At 47.1% G+C, this 19984-nt stretch overlaps 1 protein-coding gene across 1 annotated transcript in view; it reads left to right on the top strand.

The window, feature by feature from the left end:
* Positions 1-2108: 2108 nt before the first annotated feature.
* HLCS (holocarboxylase synthetase) overlaps positions 2109-19984 on the top strand; it is a gene marked incomplete at its 5' end in the record, with an annotated part of 207420 nt that continues 189544 nt past the window's right edge. The window contains 3 exons of the mRNA XM_082655355.1: positions 2109-2235; positions 2358-2515; positions 16107-16244. Of these exons, the coding sequence (XP_082511481.1) occupies positions 2109-2235; positions 2358-2515; positions 16107-16244 (423 nt within the window). The remainder of the gene's footprint in view (positions 2236-2357; positions 2516-16106; positions 16245-19984) is intronic.

Genomic DNA, 19984 nt, shown 5'->3' with positions numbered 1-19984 from the left:
CAAACAAAGAAACAAAAAACAATGGTTATGAAGAACCTAGGGGCAGGACAAGAATACAGGCGCAGATGTAGAGAATGGACTTGAGGACACCGGGAGGGGGAAGGGTAAGTTGGGATGAAGTGAGAGAGTGGTATGGACTTATATATACACTGCCAAATGTAAAATAGATAGCTTGAAGCAGCTGCGTAGCACAGGGAGATAAGCTTGGTGCTTTGTGATCACCTGGAGGGGTGGGATAGGGAGGGTGGGAGGGAGGGAGACGCAAGAGGGAAGAGATATGGGGATATACGTATATGTATAACTGATTCACTTTGTTATACAGCAGAAACTAACACACCATTGTAAAGCAATTATAATTACTCCAATAAAGATGTTTAAAAAAAAAAGAAATCCAATGACCAGTAAAACAATGGAAAAAACAAGTTTTTCTAATAAAACAAACAAGTGTATATAACAAAACATAGACTCATAGAGAATAAACTAGTGGTTTACTAGTGGGGAGAGGAAACGGGGGGCAGGATAGGGGTAGGAGATACAAACTATAAAATAAATAAGCAAGAAGGATGTGTTGTACAGCACAGCGAAATATAGCCATCATTTTGTAATAACTTTAGGTGGAGTATAATCTATTAAAAATATTGAATTGCTATGTTGTACACCTGAAACAAATATATTATAAGTCAACTATACTTCAAACAAAACTAACATAAAAGGGTTTTTCGGGCTTCCCTGGTGGCGCAGCGGTTGAGAGTCCGCCTGCCGATGCAGGGGACACGCGTTCGTGCCCCGGTCCGGGAGGATCCCACATGCCGCGGAGCAGCTAGGCCCGTGAGCCATGGCCACTGAGCCTGCACGTCCGGAGCCTGTGCTCCGCAACGGGAGAGGCCACAGCAGTGAGAGCCTCGCGTACTGCAAAAAAAAAAAAAAAAAAAAAAAAAAAAAAAAAAAAGGTTTTTCTAGTAATTCAAAAGGAAAGAAAAACTAATCTTTTAAAGAGATACAATTTTTCATTAATCAAAATAGCAAAGATTTAAAAAAACTTCTGTTAGAGCACTTGATATTGACAAAGCGTGCGCTAAAATAAGCCCTCAGTCTTTTATTAGAAGATAAAATTATACAGCATTTGAGGTAAGAAGTTTGGCTTTATATTTCAATAGTCTTAGAAAGGTTTATATCCTCTGACCCAATAAAGTTACTTATAGGATCACAGGAATATATCCTAAACAATTACCAGAGAGGTGGCTTTCAAGTTTTGTACAGGACTGTTCTAAAACAGTCCCAACAACGTAAGAATGGCTACACAAATCATGGACACCCAAACGTGGAATATTTCGTAGCTGTCAAAAATCATGTCATTTGAAGATGTTGATTCTGATTACCCCTGAATTTCAGCCCTCTTATTTATCAACAGTGATGGAGATTTTTAGATTGAGGTTTTTCTCTGAGCTGGAGTTATTCCGTGGACCATCCATAAGCACTTCCTGGAGGTCAGAGACGATTTTTTCCCTTTTGGGGGAGTATTCTAATTGATACCATGCGTCAGTCTGTGCTCCACCACAGAATCATGAATTCCCTATTCCCCAGCAGAGGAAACCTTAAGTCCTTGCTTGAAATTGCTGTGTTGGAAGTGAAGGATTCAGGGTTCAAATGGCAGAGTCCCTCATCCCTAGGGCAGCAGTGGAAATCCGGTGTTGCTTTTACTTAGTAAAGGAAAAGGAAGAGTTAAATCCAGCTCTCAGTCACTCTTGTAATGAAGGAAGGAGTAACACCGGGAAGAGAAATCCTCTGAGTCAACAATTTAAGCCCCATCCTCTGCCCCTTCTTCAGAAAACATCCTATCGAGAGTAGTCCAATTTGGCTACTTTTCTCTCTCACTCATTAAGCAAAACCTTCAGCCACCTTCACTAAGAGCTGGGAATCCAGCCAGATCCGGTCCCTGCCCCCCAGGGTTTCCAGTCTCCAGGGCGAGGCAGACCCTTTGCATCAGCAGTGCAAGGTGGGTGAGCGTGGTTACAGGGCAGTGTGGAAGGGGGCCTTCCGCCACCCCCAGGAGGTGACATTTTGACATTTAAGGCAAGACCTAATGTTTCAGTTGTTCAGGTAGGAGGATGTTGGGGAAGGCGAGGCGCAGTGTTCCAGGCCGCCCAGTAGAGGAGAGCAGCGGGAAGGGTGCTCTGGAGCAGACAGAAGCCCACGCCAGGGTGGCCAGCGGTGGCCGGAGCGGGCTGGGGAGCGGTCAGCATTTGGGGTTGTGCCGCGGCAGCGGGGCCCCACCGAGGCGGGTATCCCGACCCGGCCTTTCCCACCGTCTGCTTCCCACGTCCCCGCTGCCACCTGCTCTGTCCTTGGTGTTGAAGCCTCTGCCCTCCTCGGGTACATTTCGGCGGCGGCCTCCCACTCCGTCGGCCGCGCTGCACCGCGGGGCGCAGGTGCTGGGGCCCGGAGGCCTGGAGAGCAGCCGCGGGGTCCCGGGCTCGGCCCACAGGCACGTGCTCCCTGGGCTCCCTCCTGCCAGGTAAAGGGCTGGGGCGCCGGGGGCCGAGGGGCACGCTGGTGGGTGGGTTCCCCGAGAAAGGGCTCGGGTTTCCTGTCTTGATCATGCTGTTTATGCCCTTAGAGGGAGTTATTTATAGAAAGGAGTAGTTTAATCACGGCTTGCTCTTCTGCTTTTGCTCTTTTCATTTTCAAGATGCCTGATGGGGGCTGGATGCACTCAGCTTTCCGGAGCTGGAATCTTGTTCACAGCGGGCTGCTTAAAGCTGTCCCAGTGCGGCTGCATCATCTGCTCTTGGCTTCTCCAGGAAACGGCTCTTTCTCTGTTCAGGGCTTTACAAGCATTTTATAAACACAGAACATAGCAGCCCTGTGGTTACTGAGATGCTTCTTCCTTTTCTACAGTCTGAATTTCTCTTTTTATTCCACCAGATTTACTGTTATTTTATTATAAACTTTTAGCTTTGGGGGCTAAGAAGCAGGGTCTGCATAAAGGCCTTTTAAAAATCAAAGGTTGACTGCAAAGCAAGGGACATCAACAAGGGGCAGTGCAGCTTCGCCTCTATGGAGACTGGATAGTGGTGCTTCTATGGAATCATAAATTCAGTGAAAACAAGGAAGCAAAGCCCAGGCTGGGAATGTAAGGGGTTGTATGAACGCTCCCACTTTCCCATTGATTCTTTCCATGGAACTTCCCTTTCCAGACCCATGAAATTTCCAGTAGGCGAAGGTTTATAATAGGTATGACTTTTTTTCCCACTGTTTGGTTTTCTCTAGTCACCGAAGTTTCAGCTCCTAGGGGAAAATGTTCAGGCTGGCTGAGAGCAAAGAGAAAATTATTATGTGACTCATCGGTCCCTTTCTGTGGAGCTTTCAGCCACAAGGAGAGGACGTATCTGTCCTTGGTGTTACTGCAGTATCCACCATTTCAGGCTGAGTCTGCTTTTTGAATCAGTCTTTTTCACCTGTGCTTTGCTGGGTGACACGCACACTCACAGGGCCCTCTGGTTTAGGACCCTTTTAGTTTTTGATCCTTCAGTTCCTTTACTTTCCTAGTTCTCCCTTGATGTCCCTCTGCTTGTCCCTTTGTTCTTCCTTGCCCCCTTCTCAGGGCTCAGATATGCCCTGTCTGGGATGCTCACACAGGCTCAGCCCTAGGCTGCTGCGGGGATGCGCTGCTAATGATGATTCTCATTTTAATTGTAAACGTGTTAGTCATCTTCCCCATTCATTCCTTTGACCTTAGTAACTGGCCCTTTATTTTATTTATTAAAAAAATTTTTTTGGCCGCGCTTCAAGGCTTATGGGATTTTAGTTCCCCCCACCAGGGATTGAACCTGCACAGTGAAAGCGTGGAGTCCTAACCACTGGACCGTCAGGTAATCCCCCAACTGGCCCTTTACAAGAGAGATCTTTGTTCAGAAAATGGGACAGGTTGCTAGGAAGACAAACTCTCCTCTAAGGATGGGGTTTCAACTGTTTGCTGTTCATTCTCCCATCTGCTGAGGTGGTTTAGACTTCATTTGCTTGTGAATGTGTGTGTGGCGTTTTCTGGTCTTCTGGAAACTTAAGGTACTAATCACCCTAACTGCAGGTCCTATCTGATGGGCAGGTAATTGCTCACAGATGGTGACTCCCCTCCCCAATGAGGAAAACCTTTACGTGCCTAGGATGTAAAGGACCACTCCCCTCTGCTGGATGAAGATAAATTTGCTTTCTGCGGAGAAAATTTTGTGAGTACTTCGCTCTGTAGTGGCCAACTGGGTAAAAGAGTTAACAGTTCTACTTCATGTTACAGATACTAGAGGTATGAGCCAGTTTAGATTCAAGAAACTTTTATGCAGCACCTACTGTGCTATACCGCAGTGCTGAATACTGGGCATATGGAGGTGAATGAGGTCACTGCAAATCAAATCCTTGCAAACTGAATCATGGTGTAAATGTATTAGGATCTGAGAATTTCAGAGCCTGAAGGGGAAGTTAGAGATGATCTGGTTTGTGTCCCTCCTACTTTTTAAAATAGTTGAAAAACTGGGGTCCAGAGAGATGAAATGAAGTGCTTAATTAAGACCACATGGCTAGGGACTTCCCTGGTGGCCCAGTGGTTAAGACTCCACACTCCCAATGCAGGGAACCCTGGTTGGATCCCAGGTCAGGGAACTAAATCCCACATGCCTCAGCTAAGGCCCAGGGCAGCCAAATAAATATTAAAAAAAAAAAAAAAAAAAAAAGACCACATAACCAGTTAGGGACAAGGGAAAAAATGCCATTGAAATTCTGTGGAAGGTCACCGTTTAATTTTCACAACTTATTTTGAAATACTTTTGGACTTACAAACAGGTTGCAAAAATAGTACAGAGTTCTTTTACCTAGCTTCCTCCAGTGTTGATATCTTATACAACCATGGATTTATCAAAACACACAGGATAAACAAGGTGCTACTGTTCCTACAGGGAACCGTGCTCCATCTCCTGGGATAAACCATTATGGAAAAGAATATAAAAAAGAATGTATATATGTGTGTAACTGAGTCACTTTGCTGTACAGCAGAGACTGGTACAACACTGTACATCAACTATAGTTCAATTTAAAAAAGCCACCAAAAAACAAAACAGAAACCTCACAACATTAACATTATTAGTACAATACTATTAACTAAACTACAGACCTCAGATTTCACCAGTTGTTCCACTACAGTCCTTCTGCTGTCCCAGGATCCAATTCGGGATACCACATTGCCTTTATTTATTTACTTACTTACCACACTGCATTTAGACTCGAGTTTTTAACTCTGGATTTTCCTATACTTAAAACAGTAATGAATTAGTGACATTCAGCTGTCGTGCAGAAGCAGTATCAGAAGCCCCCCGTGTCTACTGGCATATGCTTTGTGTGTTTCCAGAGCCAGCTGTTTGCCCTGGTGCTCCGGATGAAATCCCACAGCAGCTTTGTGGGTGTGTCTAAACTCTGGACAGTTCCAGCCTATATGATCTGGGTACCAATGGCGGTCTTCAGGGCTCCCAATGGCACACCCTGAACCTTCTGCCACCCGTTCCCTCCTGGATCTTGAGTCTCATTTCTGTTTATTGATCACTGTGCATATGGCATTCTTTGCTCCCAGTCTGCCCAGTTTATCAAGTAAGACTTTGCAGCCAGAAAGTCATAAATTCAGCCCCCAGCTTCCCGAATATCCAGTAGTTGTGAGACCTTAAGCAAGTCACTTAATTGCTCTAAAATTCAATTTCCTCCTCTGCAAGAGGGGGACAGCAGCGCCCATACAGAGAGGGTTAAATGGAGGGACATGCACAGTGGCAAGCAGTGCTGCGTGCGCAGATGTGAAATAAGGGAATGGATGGCACTAAGGGGGGTCCTGAGTACCAGGCAGGAGCCCCTGCACTTGCTGGTGGTGAGGGGCGGGCACTGAAGGGTTTGAGAAGGGGAGTGACGGGACTGGGGCTGCACTTGAGAAAGTCAAATGGAGGAGTGCTGGTGTAAGCAGGGCATTGGGAAACAAGAGGCCCTGAAGGGAATTAGCGAGGAGGCTATCATGTTCTTGTTCCCATGGAGCAGAATGGGGGCCTGGACTGGAGACTCCTGAGACAGTGTGTGGTGGTACCATCAACTGAAACAGAAATAAACAGGATGCAGGAATGGAGAGGAGTAGGGACTCCAAGATGACTAAGTTCTAGGTCCAGGTGAAAAGGAGAATGTGATGTCATTAACAGAGGTAGAGAAATCAAGATGAAGAGGGAATTTGTGGGAGAAAAATACATTTGGTTTTATTCCTGTTGCTCCTGAGATACCAAGAGACCATCCAAATAGAGATATGCAGAAGCAATAATTGTGGCACTGGAGCCTGGGAGAGGCCAGAGGATCTGAGCATTGTGGCCAGAGTGGTGGCCACTGAAACCAAGAGGGCAAATGGGACCACCCAGGAAGAGAACGTAGGTGAGGCCAGAAGTTGGGGGCAAAGACTCACCTGTGCCCGATGGCTCAAAGAAGGGTAAGAGAGAGAGAAGAGCTACTGAGAACTAGGATGTATGAGTCAGCTCTGGCTGCTGTAACAAAGTACCACGGACTGGCTTAAACAACAGAAATCGATTTCCTCACAGTCTGGAGGCCAGAAGTCCAAGGTCAAGGTGTTCAGAGTTGGTTTCTTCTGAGCACTCCCTCCTTGGCCTGTGGATGGCCTTTTTCTCACTGTACCTTCACATGGTCTTCCCTCTGTGTCCTAATCTCTTAAAGGAGTCCAGTCATGCTGGACCAGGGCCCACCCATATGACCTCATCTTACTTGAATCATCACTTTAAAGGCCCTATCTCCCAAAAGAGTCACATTCTGAGGTACTAAGGTTCATGACCTCAATGTAAGCATTTTTGTCGTCGGGGTATGGGGGTCCCTACAAATCAGCCCATACATAACGTAGTTACAAACAGAAAATGACTGGTCCCTCCCCACTCCCCCATCCCCACCCAGTGAATTCTGAAAAAGCTCCAGGAAAGGGTTTCCGAAAGGATGGGGGCTGGCTACTTGCCTGTTTTCTCTCAGATCCCCTCCCACCTTCTGCAAGGAGTCCCCTCTCTCCAGTGATTCCCAAGGTTCTTTGATGCTCCTTGCTGTGTGGCTTCCAGAGAGGTTCAGCCACGGGACAGCAGAAGCCAGAGGAATGGAGAAGCCGGTGGAACTTGCCCTTCTCTCCAGCTCCGGCAGCAGCTGCTTTTTCCCTGTGGCTCCATCTGGCTTCCCCCAGGCAGCCCTGCCTCCTGGGCTGAGGTCACCCCACCTTCCTGCAGGCGGGAGCCCTGCCTCCTGGGCTGAGGTCACCCCACCTTCCTGCAGGCGGGAGCCCTGCCTCCTGGGCTGAGGTCACCCCACCTTCCTGCAGACGGGTAGCAGTTTTCTGCCATTTCTGTTCTCTCCGTCGCCTCCCTGTCCGTGTTTGGTGTGTCAGCACCTTCAGAGTGTCTGTAGCCAGCTCTCGGTTTCTATTTCCCTGACTGGTAGAGACTGAGACACCATTAGCCAGGGAGGCAAATGGTGCGGAAAAATGGGAGGGATGAAAACTGAGAATGGTTAGATCTTTGAGCAATGAGGGGAGAAGCCACGGTTTTAGGGATTAAGAAGGGAATCTCTGCCAGTCTGTTGGGCATATACCAATTCCCGTTAAGGTTTTAATTTGCAGATGCCTTTGAGATTGAGCACCTTTTCATGTTTATCTGCTAAATGGTTTTTTTAAAAAATAAATTTATTTACTTATTTATTTTTGGCTGCATTGGGTCTTCGCTGCTGTGCGCAGGCTTTCTCTAGTTGTGGCGAGCGGGGTCTGCTCTTCGTTGCGGTGCGCGGGCTTCTCATTGCGGTGGCTTCTCTTGTTGCAGAGCTTGGGCTCTAGGTGTGTGGGCTTCAGTAGTTGTGGCATGCTGGATTATTTGGTACAAAATTGACCAAGGGTAGTGGTGGTGGTGGTTGGTTTGATCCCTACCTTTACAGGGCCTGGGCATTTGCTAATCAGCAAGATTTAAATAACAATTGTTTCCCTTTGAGGCCCTGATCCTGGCCCAAGCCTCTGATCTGTTCTTTGGCTAGTAGCTTATTTCTATCAGTCCCAAACTGCATTTTCCTTTTTGAGTGTAAACCCATAATAAAAAGGACTATTGGTTTAAAAAGTTTAATTCACTTGATTTTTAACTGCATGTGTGTATGCAGATAATCATACTGACATTTTCCAGACAGTCAAATATTCAAAGAAAAGCTCTTCACATTTTATACTTTTTACCAACGAAACCTCATGATTTAAATTAAATATCTGGGGAATTCCCTGGTGGTCCAGTGGTTAAGACTCTGTTTTTTCACTGCTGAGGGCTCAGGTTCAATCCCTCGTTGGGGAACTAATATCCCGCAAGTCCCGGGGCATGGCGGGGGAAAAAAACATTAAATATCTATTTATTTTTTTGGAGGCCAACTTTTCAAATAGATGGCCATTCTTGAGACTCTGGGGATCTCTGAATATCATTTGTTTTTAGCAGTCCAACACTGTTGTGGAGGGAACAGTTTTCTTTTACCTACAAAATAGAGACTATGTACTTTAACTGCTAAAAGTGAACTGTTTACAGTTCAGCTACTTATTTATTTTGGCTGCACCGGGTCTTAGTTGTGGCACTCGGGACCTTTAGTTGCGGCATGTGGGCTCATAGTTGCGGCACATATGCCGGATCTAGTTCTGTGAGCTGGGATCAAACCTGGGCCCCCCTGCATTGGGATCAAGGAGTCTTGCCCACTGGACCACCAGGGAAGTCCCTACAGTTCGGCTATTTAAATTTCAGTGTCTACTCAAGTTTCCTACTAGACTCGGGTTATTTCAAAAACAAACTATCCTTCCCAGCTCTGGTCATTTGACTTATTAGCGTTCTGAATGCTTTCCAAGTTCAGACAGAGCTGATGTCAGTATAACAGGCTTCCCCTGGGGAGGAGCAGTCATCTATTTAATGGGGGCAGGACAGCTTTCCCTAGAGGAGTAATATTCTTTTGGCTTACACTCTGCCCTGTCCCCAAACCATCATTTCCAGGGCATGTCTCCTAAGGGCTGGAGACTAGAGACCGATTATGGGAAAGTAGTTGTTCTTTTTTTTTTTTTTTTTTTTTTTGGTGGTGCTGCATAACATGCCTGATCTAGTTCCCCGACCTGGGATCGAACCCGTGCCCCCTGCAGTAGAAATGTGGAGTCCTAACCACTGGACCACCAGTTAAGTCCCAGGGAAGGCTGTTCTTAGAGAAAGCTAATCATTCTGATGGATTACCACTGAGGTGGCCTTCAGTCACTTGGCTGTCAAGCAGTGCCTTCCTTCCTGTAGTGACGTTCCTATGAATCACAGAGTCTTGCTTTTAAATTCCTACTCTGGTCTTTTTCTCTGCAACAGTTTGGAAGAGGCTTGTTACGAGTCTAGAGCAACCCAGATGCAGGGAAGGACAGAGGTGACTTTAGCACTGCTTCTTGAACTGTGAATCACCTGGGGATTTTGTTAAAGTGCAGATACTGACTTGGTGGTTCTGGGGTGGGGCATGGGATCCTGCATTTCTAGCAAGTCCCCAGGTGATCCCAATACATCCAAGGACCAAATTTTGAGTAGTGAGGGACTACAGGATGTGAATCAGGGACATATACAGTAAGATCCCCTGATGTCTTATTTTTACATCTTTCCCCTTTGCTATCTGGGGATGATGAACCTAAGCTCCATCCCTGAGCCTTTTCACATCATTTTATGTGGGATCATAAACAGGGCCTACTGTGTGACTTCTCTTATTCCTCCCCTTCTACCAGCCTTACTGTATTCCTTCCTGGGCGTAAATGGTATCAGTGTTCCTCAATCCAAGGGTCCGGAAGGGACCTTACCCCCTTCTCAGTTCATACTGACCCACTATGGTCCCCACCCTTTGTAACCGAGAACTGGTTGATCCTCACGTTTTCCCATGATGTTTTCTGAGACCATGACATCCTGAAGCATCTAAGGGCAAACCTGGAAAGTTCCCATCTGGCCAGATGGAGTTATGGTGCCTGTGGGAAGCAGAGGGTGCAAAGCTCTTAAGGAAGTTGGAAAAACTAGGGATGCTTGTCTCCTTCAGGTAGAAGAGATGACCTCTCCGTTCCTAGCTGGGCGGGGGGAGAGGCTGGTCCTTAGAGCCATAATTTAGCAAACTCCAAGAAGGCTATGTGAAGTGCTCTTCTAGCAGAACATTAGGGTTAATCACTCTGTTAAGCCTTTTCATTTTCTAAATTCCTGACTGCTTAGCCCTGTGTAATCGTGGATGGGAGGAGTCCCTCCTCAGATGAGACTTTTGCTCATTTGTTCCTCCAGTGACACAATTTTAGGTCTTGATACTGCGCCAGCATCTACTTCCCAACTGCCGCTGCCCTGTAGGCACACGTAGGATGTGGCTTCAGCCCTGCTCATCGCTTCCTGTCTTTTTACAATTTTTGGTCCACTTGATGCTTATCTTGTTTTTGAGTCCAGTTATTTCCTTTTGGTTTCTCTCTCTTTTTAAATGTATTGTTGCTATATGCAACGAGAAGAATTTTCTATGTCCTCTGAGAGGAAGCCTGAGGGTCTGAAAGTGGGCTTCCTATACTGCTGTTTTAAAGCAGATGAATAAATGGTCAGGGTACTTAAAAATCAGCCCTGGGATTAAGAAAGACTTGGGAGTGGCCTCCCTGACTGCTTTTACTGCAATATGCCATCCACTTACATCGAATGCAACCTAGGGAACAGGAAGCAACCTAGGGAAAACCTCTGCTCTGCATCAGAGCTGTTGAGGACCCTGTTCTTTACCTACTGCCTTTAAAAAAAAATGAGGTTCCGGGGAGAAACCTCTGTCAGCATGAGGAATCACGATGCCTCTCTCAGGGGACAAGAACACTGAATCCTGTTTCACTTTCTCTACTGATCTTAGGATATCACAGTGAAACTGGTGACCCGCGTATTCAAGAGCACCAGGCCGCCTTTTCAGTGCTCCTCTGTCTTCAGCTTGTTTCCCGTCCTTACTTTAAGAGTCCAGAAATACACTTATTATTGCACTGTATGAATTTATGTCATTTATCTTAAAGTCCTTTTTGCATGAAGGCCTGGTATAACCTAATAAAAACAGCCTCACCTCATCTTCCCACTTGGACTGGGCAGCAGTTGTGTGTATCAGCACACTTTGGCTCCTGGTACGGTGCTGGCTGGTTAATGTCGGCTGCTGACGTTATAAACACATACACAGCCCCTTCCTCATTTCGCCTCCCACCCCTCAAGCAAAGGAGGCCAGACTCTGGCTTAAGCGGGCTACCGGGCTTACCCCCCAGGTCCCCAACCTACCTCACCGCCCGCCTTCTCCCTCCATCCCGTTACCTCCACCCTCCACCCTGAGTGGCCTCCCCTGATCCCCTCCCACTCACCTCCCCGGGCACGGCCTCTCTTCTCCCTCCATCACCTCCCTTCCCCACACCCCTCCCTCCAGTCCAGGCCTCCCATCTCCCTCCATACAAACGTCCCCCTCCCCCGCCACCCCGCGGCCTTCTCCAGCCGGCGCGGCCTCTCCCCGGCGGCGCAGCCTCTTCCGGCCGGCGGGAGGGCGGGGCCGAGCGCTCTGGCGGGCCGGCCGGTGGTGCGAGCGTCCCGGGCTCGCGCTCCGCCGCCGGCCGGCCGGCCATGCTCATCACGCTGTGCTACCTGTACCTGTGGGCGCGCTGGGGGCACGGGCCCGCCGCGCTAGTGCGCACCACGGTGCAGCAGCTGCGGGCCTCGCGCTGCTCCTTCACCTTCTGCCGCGCGACTGCGCAGCCCCGGGGCGCCCGCGTGTGCCTGAGCCGCGGCGGCCGCGTCTTCTGCGTCGGCGAGAGCCAGGTGGGCGGGCGAGCGCGGGCGCCGGGGGGCGCGGAAGGCGGGGCCGGGCGGGGCGGGGGCGCGGCCTCGGGGTCTGCCCGGTGCCGGAAGCGCCCCCGGGACCCCGCGCTCCGCCATGGGCTGTGCAGCCTGGGGGCACCCTCTGCGCCGCCGGGAGGTCGCGAGCGTGGGGTCTGGGGAGCGGCAGGCTCCGGGGCTACACTGCACGCGATGCCCATGGAAGCCTGGATGAGACCGAAACTGTGACAGGCGATCTGGTCTCCTCTCCACGGGGTGCCGGCGCGAGCGTATGGTCGCCTGGCTCTTGGCGGTGCAAAGTAGGCTTGTGCCTGTGTGCCTGTGCGGAGTCGATTAGCACCTGAGCAGTGCCCACCTAGAGCCTCTTTCCTGACATCCTCTCCCGCCTACCCTGTGGGCTGGAGTTTGGTTGAACCTGATTTCAGAGAAAGACAGCAAATCCTCAGCTTTCTGTCAGGTGTTCCCGAGGTGACAAAAACTGCCCTGTCCCCCGCTCCTGTCAGCTGCGTCATTTACCAGTCGGGCACCTACTGATTATCTCTGAATCTTTTTAGTTTCGGTTTGCACACAATCTTGTCTTTTGGCCCAATACTTAGCCTGGTGGCTGTAAGGCTGTAAGTTCAACCGGCTCTGTCACCCACAGTGTGACCTGGGGCTGTCGTTTGATCACTGCAAAACCTCAGCTCTCTTTCTGTGGATGGGAACAATAGTTCTTTCCACTCAGCTATCAGAAATGGGCTTCACAGTGCAGTTCTGTGCAAATTTCCATTGACTTCACCCACTTTGTCATTAACATTTAAAAGTGTTTTGCTTTTGATGGGTTTCTTGTCCTTTCCTCTTCCTTCTGGAAAGTTCGATCACTCATAGCATTAAAATGAGATTTTCTTTGTGTGTGAAACCATACACCATGTGGGAATTAAAATCTTATCTCAGGTTTGAATATTTTGTTGAGGTTATGCTTAGACATGGGATTATACTTTGATGCTACAAATCAAAAATACCCATCTGGGACTTCCCTGGTGACGCAGTGGTTAAGAATCTGCCTGACAATGCAGGGGACACAGGTGCGAGCCCCAGTCCGGGAGGACCCCGCATGCTGAGGAGCAACTAAGCCCGCGCGCCACAACTACTGAAGCCTGCGCGCCTAGAGCCCGTGCTCCACAACAAGAGAAGCCACCGCAATGAGAAGCCCGCGCACTGCGACGAAGTGTAGCCCCCGCTCGGCGCAACTAGAAAAAGTCTGTAAAAGCCCGCGGGCAGCAACAAAGACCCAACGCAGCCAAAAATAAATAAATAAATATATTTATTTATTTTAAAAAAATGCCCATCCTTGTTGGTATACTATATAACACAGAATATGATAAGTTCTAAGAGAGTGCATATGTAATATCGCCTAGGTGTTCATTCATTACATACAATGGACTCCTGAGGGAAGGAGGGCTTAATTCTTGTAAGGAACCCTGACTGAGAAAGATAAAATGAGGAATAATTGAGGGGTGGATTTTTTTATAGTAGTGGTTTCCAAACTGGATTCATTTACTTAAAAAATAACCTCTAGGGAGTTTCCTGGTGGGGCAGTGGTTAAGAATCTGCCTGCCAATGCAGGGAACACGGGTTCGATCCCTGATCGGGGAAGATCCCACATGCCACGGAGCAACTAAGCCCATGCGCCACAACTACTGAGCCTGTGCTTTAGAGCCCGCAAGCCACAACTACCAAAGTCCCCACGCCTAGAGCCCATGCTCTACAACAGGAGAGGCCACCCTGATGAGAAGCCCACACAGCTCAAGGAAGAGTAGCCTCCAGCTGGCTGCAACCAGAGAAAGTCCGCGTGCGCAATGAAGACCCAACGCAGCCAATCAATCAATCAATCAATCAATTTATTAAAAAAAAAAACACCTCTAAGAGATTTAGATTAGAGTAGAAATAATGAACATCCAAAAAATAATGAGATGCAAATGTCTTTAATTCTCTTGGGAGACAGTTTTACTTTTGCACATCTCCATGACTTTATTGGGCTTCTGTTAGCTTTGATAACGGTAACTAATGCTCCTCAGCCCTTGCTGACTGCTCCAGCAGGGTGTAGGGACACCTGGGCCAAACCCGCTTTGGGCTTTCGGGGTTTCTGTAACTTGCTGTCCTCCTTAGAGCTTTGCCCAGAAATCACTGTCTCACAGAGATGTCCCTGAGTTTCCGGACTAGGTGTGGCCAGCCAGCTCTGCGTGCTCACTTTAAATTGCACTTGATATTTCCAGTGTGTATTGTTTTATTGTGACTTTGTTTTTCATTTTTTAAATTGAAGTGTAGTTGATTTACAATGTTGTGCTAATTTCCGCTGTATAGCAGAGTGGTTCAGTTTTTATATATATATATATATATATATATATATATATATATATATATATATATATTCTTTTCCATTATGTCCGGTCTTTATCCTTTTCTCCCTAGGAACTGGGTCTGTTTAGCTAAGCAGCTTGACCTGTAATAGTTACTCAGTATTTCAACGAATGAAGTAGTGGTTGTTGAGTTTAAGCTCTGATGTTCAAGGCCTACAATTGGAAAGTTTGACTATTTGTGATTAGCTACTGTTACTTAAGATTGCAGATATCGTGGGGCTGGTGATTTGGTTCAGTACATACCTATTGTCGGTCTACCTGGGCTGGAGTAACTTTACAGAACTGAATCTTATGCCCTTGCTGTCTCCATACCTTATATACTTAAAATCATATGCATAAGTACTGAAAGTGTATGTTTATATAACTGAAGGTCCCCCAAGAACTGGTAAGTATCACCAAAGAGAGTTTATACAAACCAGAAATTTTAAGCTTTTTGTTTACTATACACATTTTCTATGAGTAAAGTGGACAGTCTGTCTTTTGTTTTTAACTATTATATTGATAATTACGTTTACCCATAGGAGGAGTTTTTTTTCTCCCTCATTTTCATTCATTAATTGATTCAACAGATATTTATTAAGCTTCTGCTTTGTGCCAGGTTGCTAGGCCTGGTGAAAATACTTTCCGTTCTTCCCAGCAAGGGCAGATTTGAACTGATAAGCAACTGTGGAGCTTGACCCAAATGCCTTTTTTTTTTGCGGGGGCGGGGTGATGATAAAGCCCCCCGCCCCGGAGGGGCAGCCTTAAATTTCAGCTTTTTCTGCTAAGGATGTGCCTTGTTTTTAGTGTAGATTAACGTACAGTCCTTTTAGAGAAATTTCAGGAGAAGAGCAGAGACTAATGGACACATCCAATCTGCTAACCAATCTTTTTTTTTTTAATTAAAAAAAAATTAAATTATTTTTGGTTGCGTTGGGTCTTCGTTGCTACGCGAGGGCTTCCTCTAGTTGTGGTGAGCGGGAGCTACTCAGTTGCTGTGCGCGGGCTTCTCATTGTGGAGGCTTCTCTTGTTGCGGAGCACGGGTTCTAGGTGCGCGGGCTTCAGTGGTTGTGGCATGTGGGCTCAGTAGTTGTGGCTCGTGGGCTCTAGAGCTCACGCTCAGTAGTTGTGGCGCACGGGCGTAGTTGCCCCGCGGCATGTGGAATCTTCAGGACCAGGGCTCGAACCCGTGTCCCCTGCATTGGCAGGTGGATTCTTAACCACTGCGCCACCAGGGAAGTCCCTGCTAACCAATCTTGATGCTGTAATGGCTGGAGGAAAAGGAGGAATAGCCCTTCGGGCATCTGTCAGGAACAGGCTTCTGCTGACCATCATGCACTTCTGAGCCACCTCATCTTTTCCTTTCTTTTTGGCCATGCTGAGCAGCATGTGGGATCTTAGTTCCCCGACCAGGGATCAAACCCGTGCCCTCTGCAGTGGAAGCACGGAGTCCTAACCACTGGACCGCCAGGGAAGTCCCTGAGCTGCCTCATCTTTAAATGTGCTGCCAAGTTGTAATTTGCAAGGTTCCTACATGCTCTCAGCAGTAAGGAATGGTGGGAATAAGTTTCAGAATTAATTGCTTGATAAGAAATGCCTAGAGATGTTAAAACTGTCATGAGACATCGAGGGATGTTGCAGCTGTTTAAACAGTCACAGTTAAACAAAAAAATGCAGGGTTTATATGGTCTATAGGAAAGCATCCAATGACCTTATTTATTTAGATGCCACCTGGAATTGCAGAGGCGGGGCTGTCCTGGATGTTGATATAAATAGCAGTTGTGGTTTGAAGTCATATTGAATCCTTCCTTTTTGTGTTTCTTTCCCTCTATCCAGTCCATTGATGACGTGAACAAATGGGCCCTGTTTCTGGTTTCTCCTTTTATACTTGAAGCAGAACACATAGCATTTGTGACAGAGAGCATTTGGGTGCAAGGTGACACTTTACAGAGACCATCGTCGTCTTCGGAAACTGTGAGTACCGTGTTTTTCATTTGTGTACCATAATCAAAACTAATTTGGTATTTTTATGAGTGCTCTTTCCTGGCCTTTGTGATTGATTCCCTTTCTTTTCTGATATTTTGGGTTAAATAAAAATATATTAGTAGGGAATTCCCAGTGGTTAGGATTCGGCACTCTCATTCTCTCACTGCTGGGCCCAAGTTTACTCCCTGGTCAGGGAACTAAGATCCCGAAGGCTGTGTAGCATGGCTGGGGGGTTGGGGGGAAATTTTATATATATATATATATATATATATATATATATGTGTATATATATATATATATATACACATATATATATATATGTAAAATTACTTTCACCTGTTTCTTTTTAACTTTTTTTTTTTTTTTTTTTTTTTTGCGGTACACGGGCCTCTCACCGCTGTGGCCTCTCCCACCGTGGAGCACAGGCCCCGGACGCACAGGCCCAGCCGCTCCGCGGCATGCGGGACCCTCCCGGACCGGGGCATGAACGCGCGTCCCCTGCGTCGGCAGGCGGACTCTCAACCACCGCACCACCAGGGAAGCCCTCTTTTTATCTTTTTAATGTGGCTGCTAGATTTAAACCTACCTGTGTTTTGGGACTTCCCTGGCAGTCCAGTGGTTAAGACCCTGTGCTTCCACTCTACACTGCAGGGGGCACGGGTGTGATCCCTGGTTGGTGAACTAAGATCCTGCATGCAATGCGGTGCAGCCAAAAAAGAAAAAGAAAAAAGCTGCCTGTGTTTTAAGTTGTTTTGTGGCTTGAGGCATGTTGTTGCGCAGCGCTAATCAAGTCTCTCCCCAGGTCACAGGGTCCCGCCCCACAACTTATTGCTTCCAAAATCAGATGATTTATATTGCCGCATACTTCCTGGAGATTTCACCCCAAGTATTCTGAAAGCACTTCAAACTCAGTAATGTGTCCCACACTGGTTGTTTATATTCCTCTGCTGGAAAAAAAGAAAATCTCAGGTGAACACCCCAAACTGTGCTTCCTTTCACCCCCTCCTGCGTCCTTCCTGCCATTCGGTTAGGAGTTCTACTCATTCCACTCCCCAGGTGTCTCCGCTTTACTCCTTCACTTCCGTCCCTCCTCATTCCATTCTCTTCTTCATTATCTTTTTGTTGAAACTGTGAAGATGTCATCCCATCTTGGGTGCCTTCCGTGCGGTTTCCTCTGGATGGCCAGTTATCTTTCTAGACACACATCCAGTGGGCTTGTACTCTGGCGTAAGCTCTCCATGGATGCCTTCTGACCAAAGCCAGCACCTCTCAGGTTCATGGAAATCTGACCCTAATCCGCCTTGGGTGCTGCTTCTGCTTGGGTGTCTGTGACGAGTCCTTTCTGCCTTCACTCACCCACCGTATGTTCCCTGCCTGCCGCGTGGATAATCCAGGAGGGGTTTTGCTGATGACAGAAAGCCATAGTCACTGGACCTCCATCTCACAAACACTGTCTTTAAGAAATTACATTGGGGACTTCCCTGGTAGTCCATTGGTAAAGAATCCGCCTTACAGTGCAGGGGACGAGGGTTCGACCCCTGGTCAGGGAACTGAGATCCCACATGCCGCGGGGCAACTGTGCCCGCGCGCCGCAACTACTGAGCTCGCGTGCCACAACTACGGAGCTCGCCTGCCTCAGCTGGAGCCCAGGCATCACAGCTACAGAGTCCTCGTGCCCTGGAGCCTGTGCAACACAACTAGAAATAGAAAAACCGCTCACCACAACTAGAGAAGCCTGTGTGCCTCAGCGAAGATCCTGAGTACCACAACTAAGACCCGACGCAGCCAAAAATAAATTAAATAAATATTAAAAAAAAAAAAAGACATTGGATTTGGATGAACAAAAAGGAAGAGAGGAATAAGACTGGAAATAATTGACTACAACTCAAGGTGGATAGAAATGAGAGTTAGGAGATAGGTGAAGTAAAGGAGAGCAGGAAACTCTCCTTTGTTTGGGGCTTGGGAGGGGGCATAGGATTTGGCAGGTAGCCTGAGAGTAGCCTACTATGCTATGACATTATGTTTTCTCCTGCAGGTTCCTACTGTTTTATTAAGCCTTGTATATACTTATGATAATAATGATAAAATTTATTGAGCCCCTGCTTGGCATGTATATGTATTACCTGTAATGCTTACAATTCTACAAGATATTATTGTAATTTGTTTTTTTTTTTTTTTTTTTTGGCTGTGGTGTGTGGCATGTGGGATCTTAGTTCCCCAGCCAGAGATCGAACCCATGCCCCCTTCAGTGGAATCGTGGAGTCTTAACCACTGGACTGCCAGGAAAGTCCATTATTGTCATTTTTAAAGATAAGAAAACTGAAGTTATCAGATTAAAGGTTGAAGTTTTCTTTTTTTAAAAAAATTTATTTATTTTTGGCTGCGTTGGGTCTTTGTTGCTGTGTGTGGGCTTTCTCTAGTTGTGGCGAGCGGGGGCTACTCTTCGTTGCCGTGCGCGGGTTTCTCATTGCGGTGGCTTCTGTTGTGGAGCACGGGCCCTAGGCGTACGGGCTTTAGTAGTTGTGGCGCAGGGGCTTAGTTGCTCTGCGGCATGTGGGATCTTTCTGGACCAGGGCTCGAACCCATGTCCCCTGCATTGGCGGGCGGATTCTCAACCACTGTGCCACCAGGGAAGCCCTTGAAGTTTTCTTATATATTCTAATGCTATATATATTTAGTAAGATTTCAATTTAAAATGAGGGCCAGAACTTCTAAAATATTGCAATTACATAAAATATTAAATATGCATGGATTCCTTTTTAACACAAAAATATGACTGCTGTGCTCTTAATTTCCTAAATTGTTGTTACTTAGTGTATATCTTTATACACATAGCATTTAAAATATTTTATTTATTTATTTATTGTTTTGGCCATGCTTTGTGGCTTGTGGGATCTTAGTTCCCCGACCGGGGATCGAATCCTTCGGTGGAAGCACGGAGTCTTAACCGCTGAACTGCCAGGGAAGTCCACACACAGCATCTTAAGCAGCACAGTTACTGTATTATGTAACGTACAGTCTAAGCTGTTGTAACAAATGATACCCAGCCCACAGTGGTTCAAAGAAGAAGTTTACTCATCTCTGAAGGCGTGGTCTTGCTCTGGAAGGCCATCCAGGGACCCAGCTCCCTTCTATCTTGTTGCTCTGTTGTCTCCCCTCTGCCATCCTTCTTCTCTCTCTTGGTGGAGGCTGGTTCCTGCTACCCCTCGCCCCCCCACTGCCAACCTCATCCACATCCCAGCCCTCAGAATGGGGGACGAAGAAGGACGGTAGGGACCAACCAGGTTCCTCTTTAAAACTGTGATCTAGAACTTTCACTTGTCACTTCTGCTCCCATCACTTAGCTGCAGGGGAGGCTGAGAAATGCAGTCCATAGCTGGACAGCCATGGATTCGGTAGAAACCTGGAGTTCTGTTATTACAAGGGAGAAAAAAAGGCTAGATATTGGCAGATAATTAGCATTTCTGTCACAGTTATTTAATTTACCTTCTAAGGGTAATTTAATTAAGATCTCGCTTAATGGCGGTTACTTAGTTCTTAACTTTCTGGGGGTAAAATGATGCCTACCCAGCAAGGGTACTATCCAGTTAACTCATCTTTTTTGTGATCAGAGGGTTTGGTGGGTCTTGCAGCCAGGAGCTGGAGATGTCTAGAGCCATATGTTGGACCACTCTGGCTATTACACAGAGCTCCATTTTGTAAACGGGGCTTCAGATCTTTTTTTAAAA

Source organism: Grampus griseus, assembly GCF_964374135.1.
Source record: "Grampus griseus genome assembly, chromosome: 5".
NCBI lineage: Eukaryota > Metazoa > Chordata > Mammalia > Artiodactyla > Delphinidae > Grampus > Grampus griseus.
This window is presented reverse-complemented; position numbering and strand designations above follow the sequence as displayed.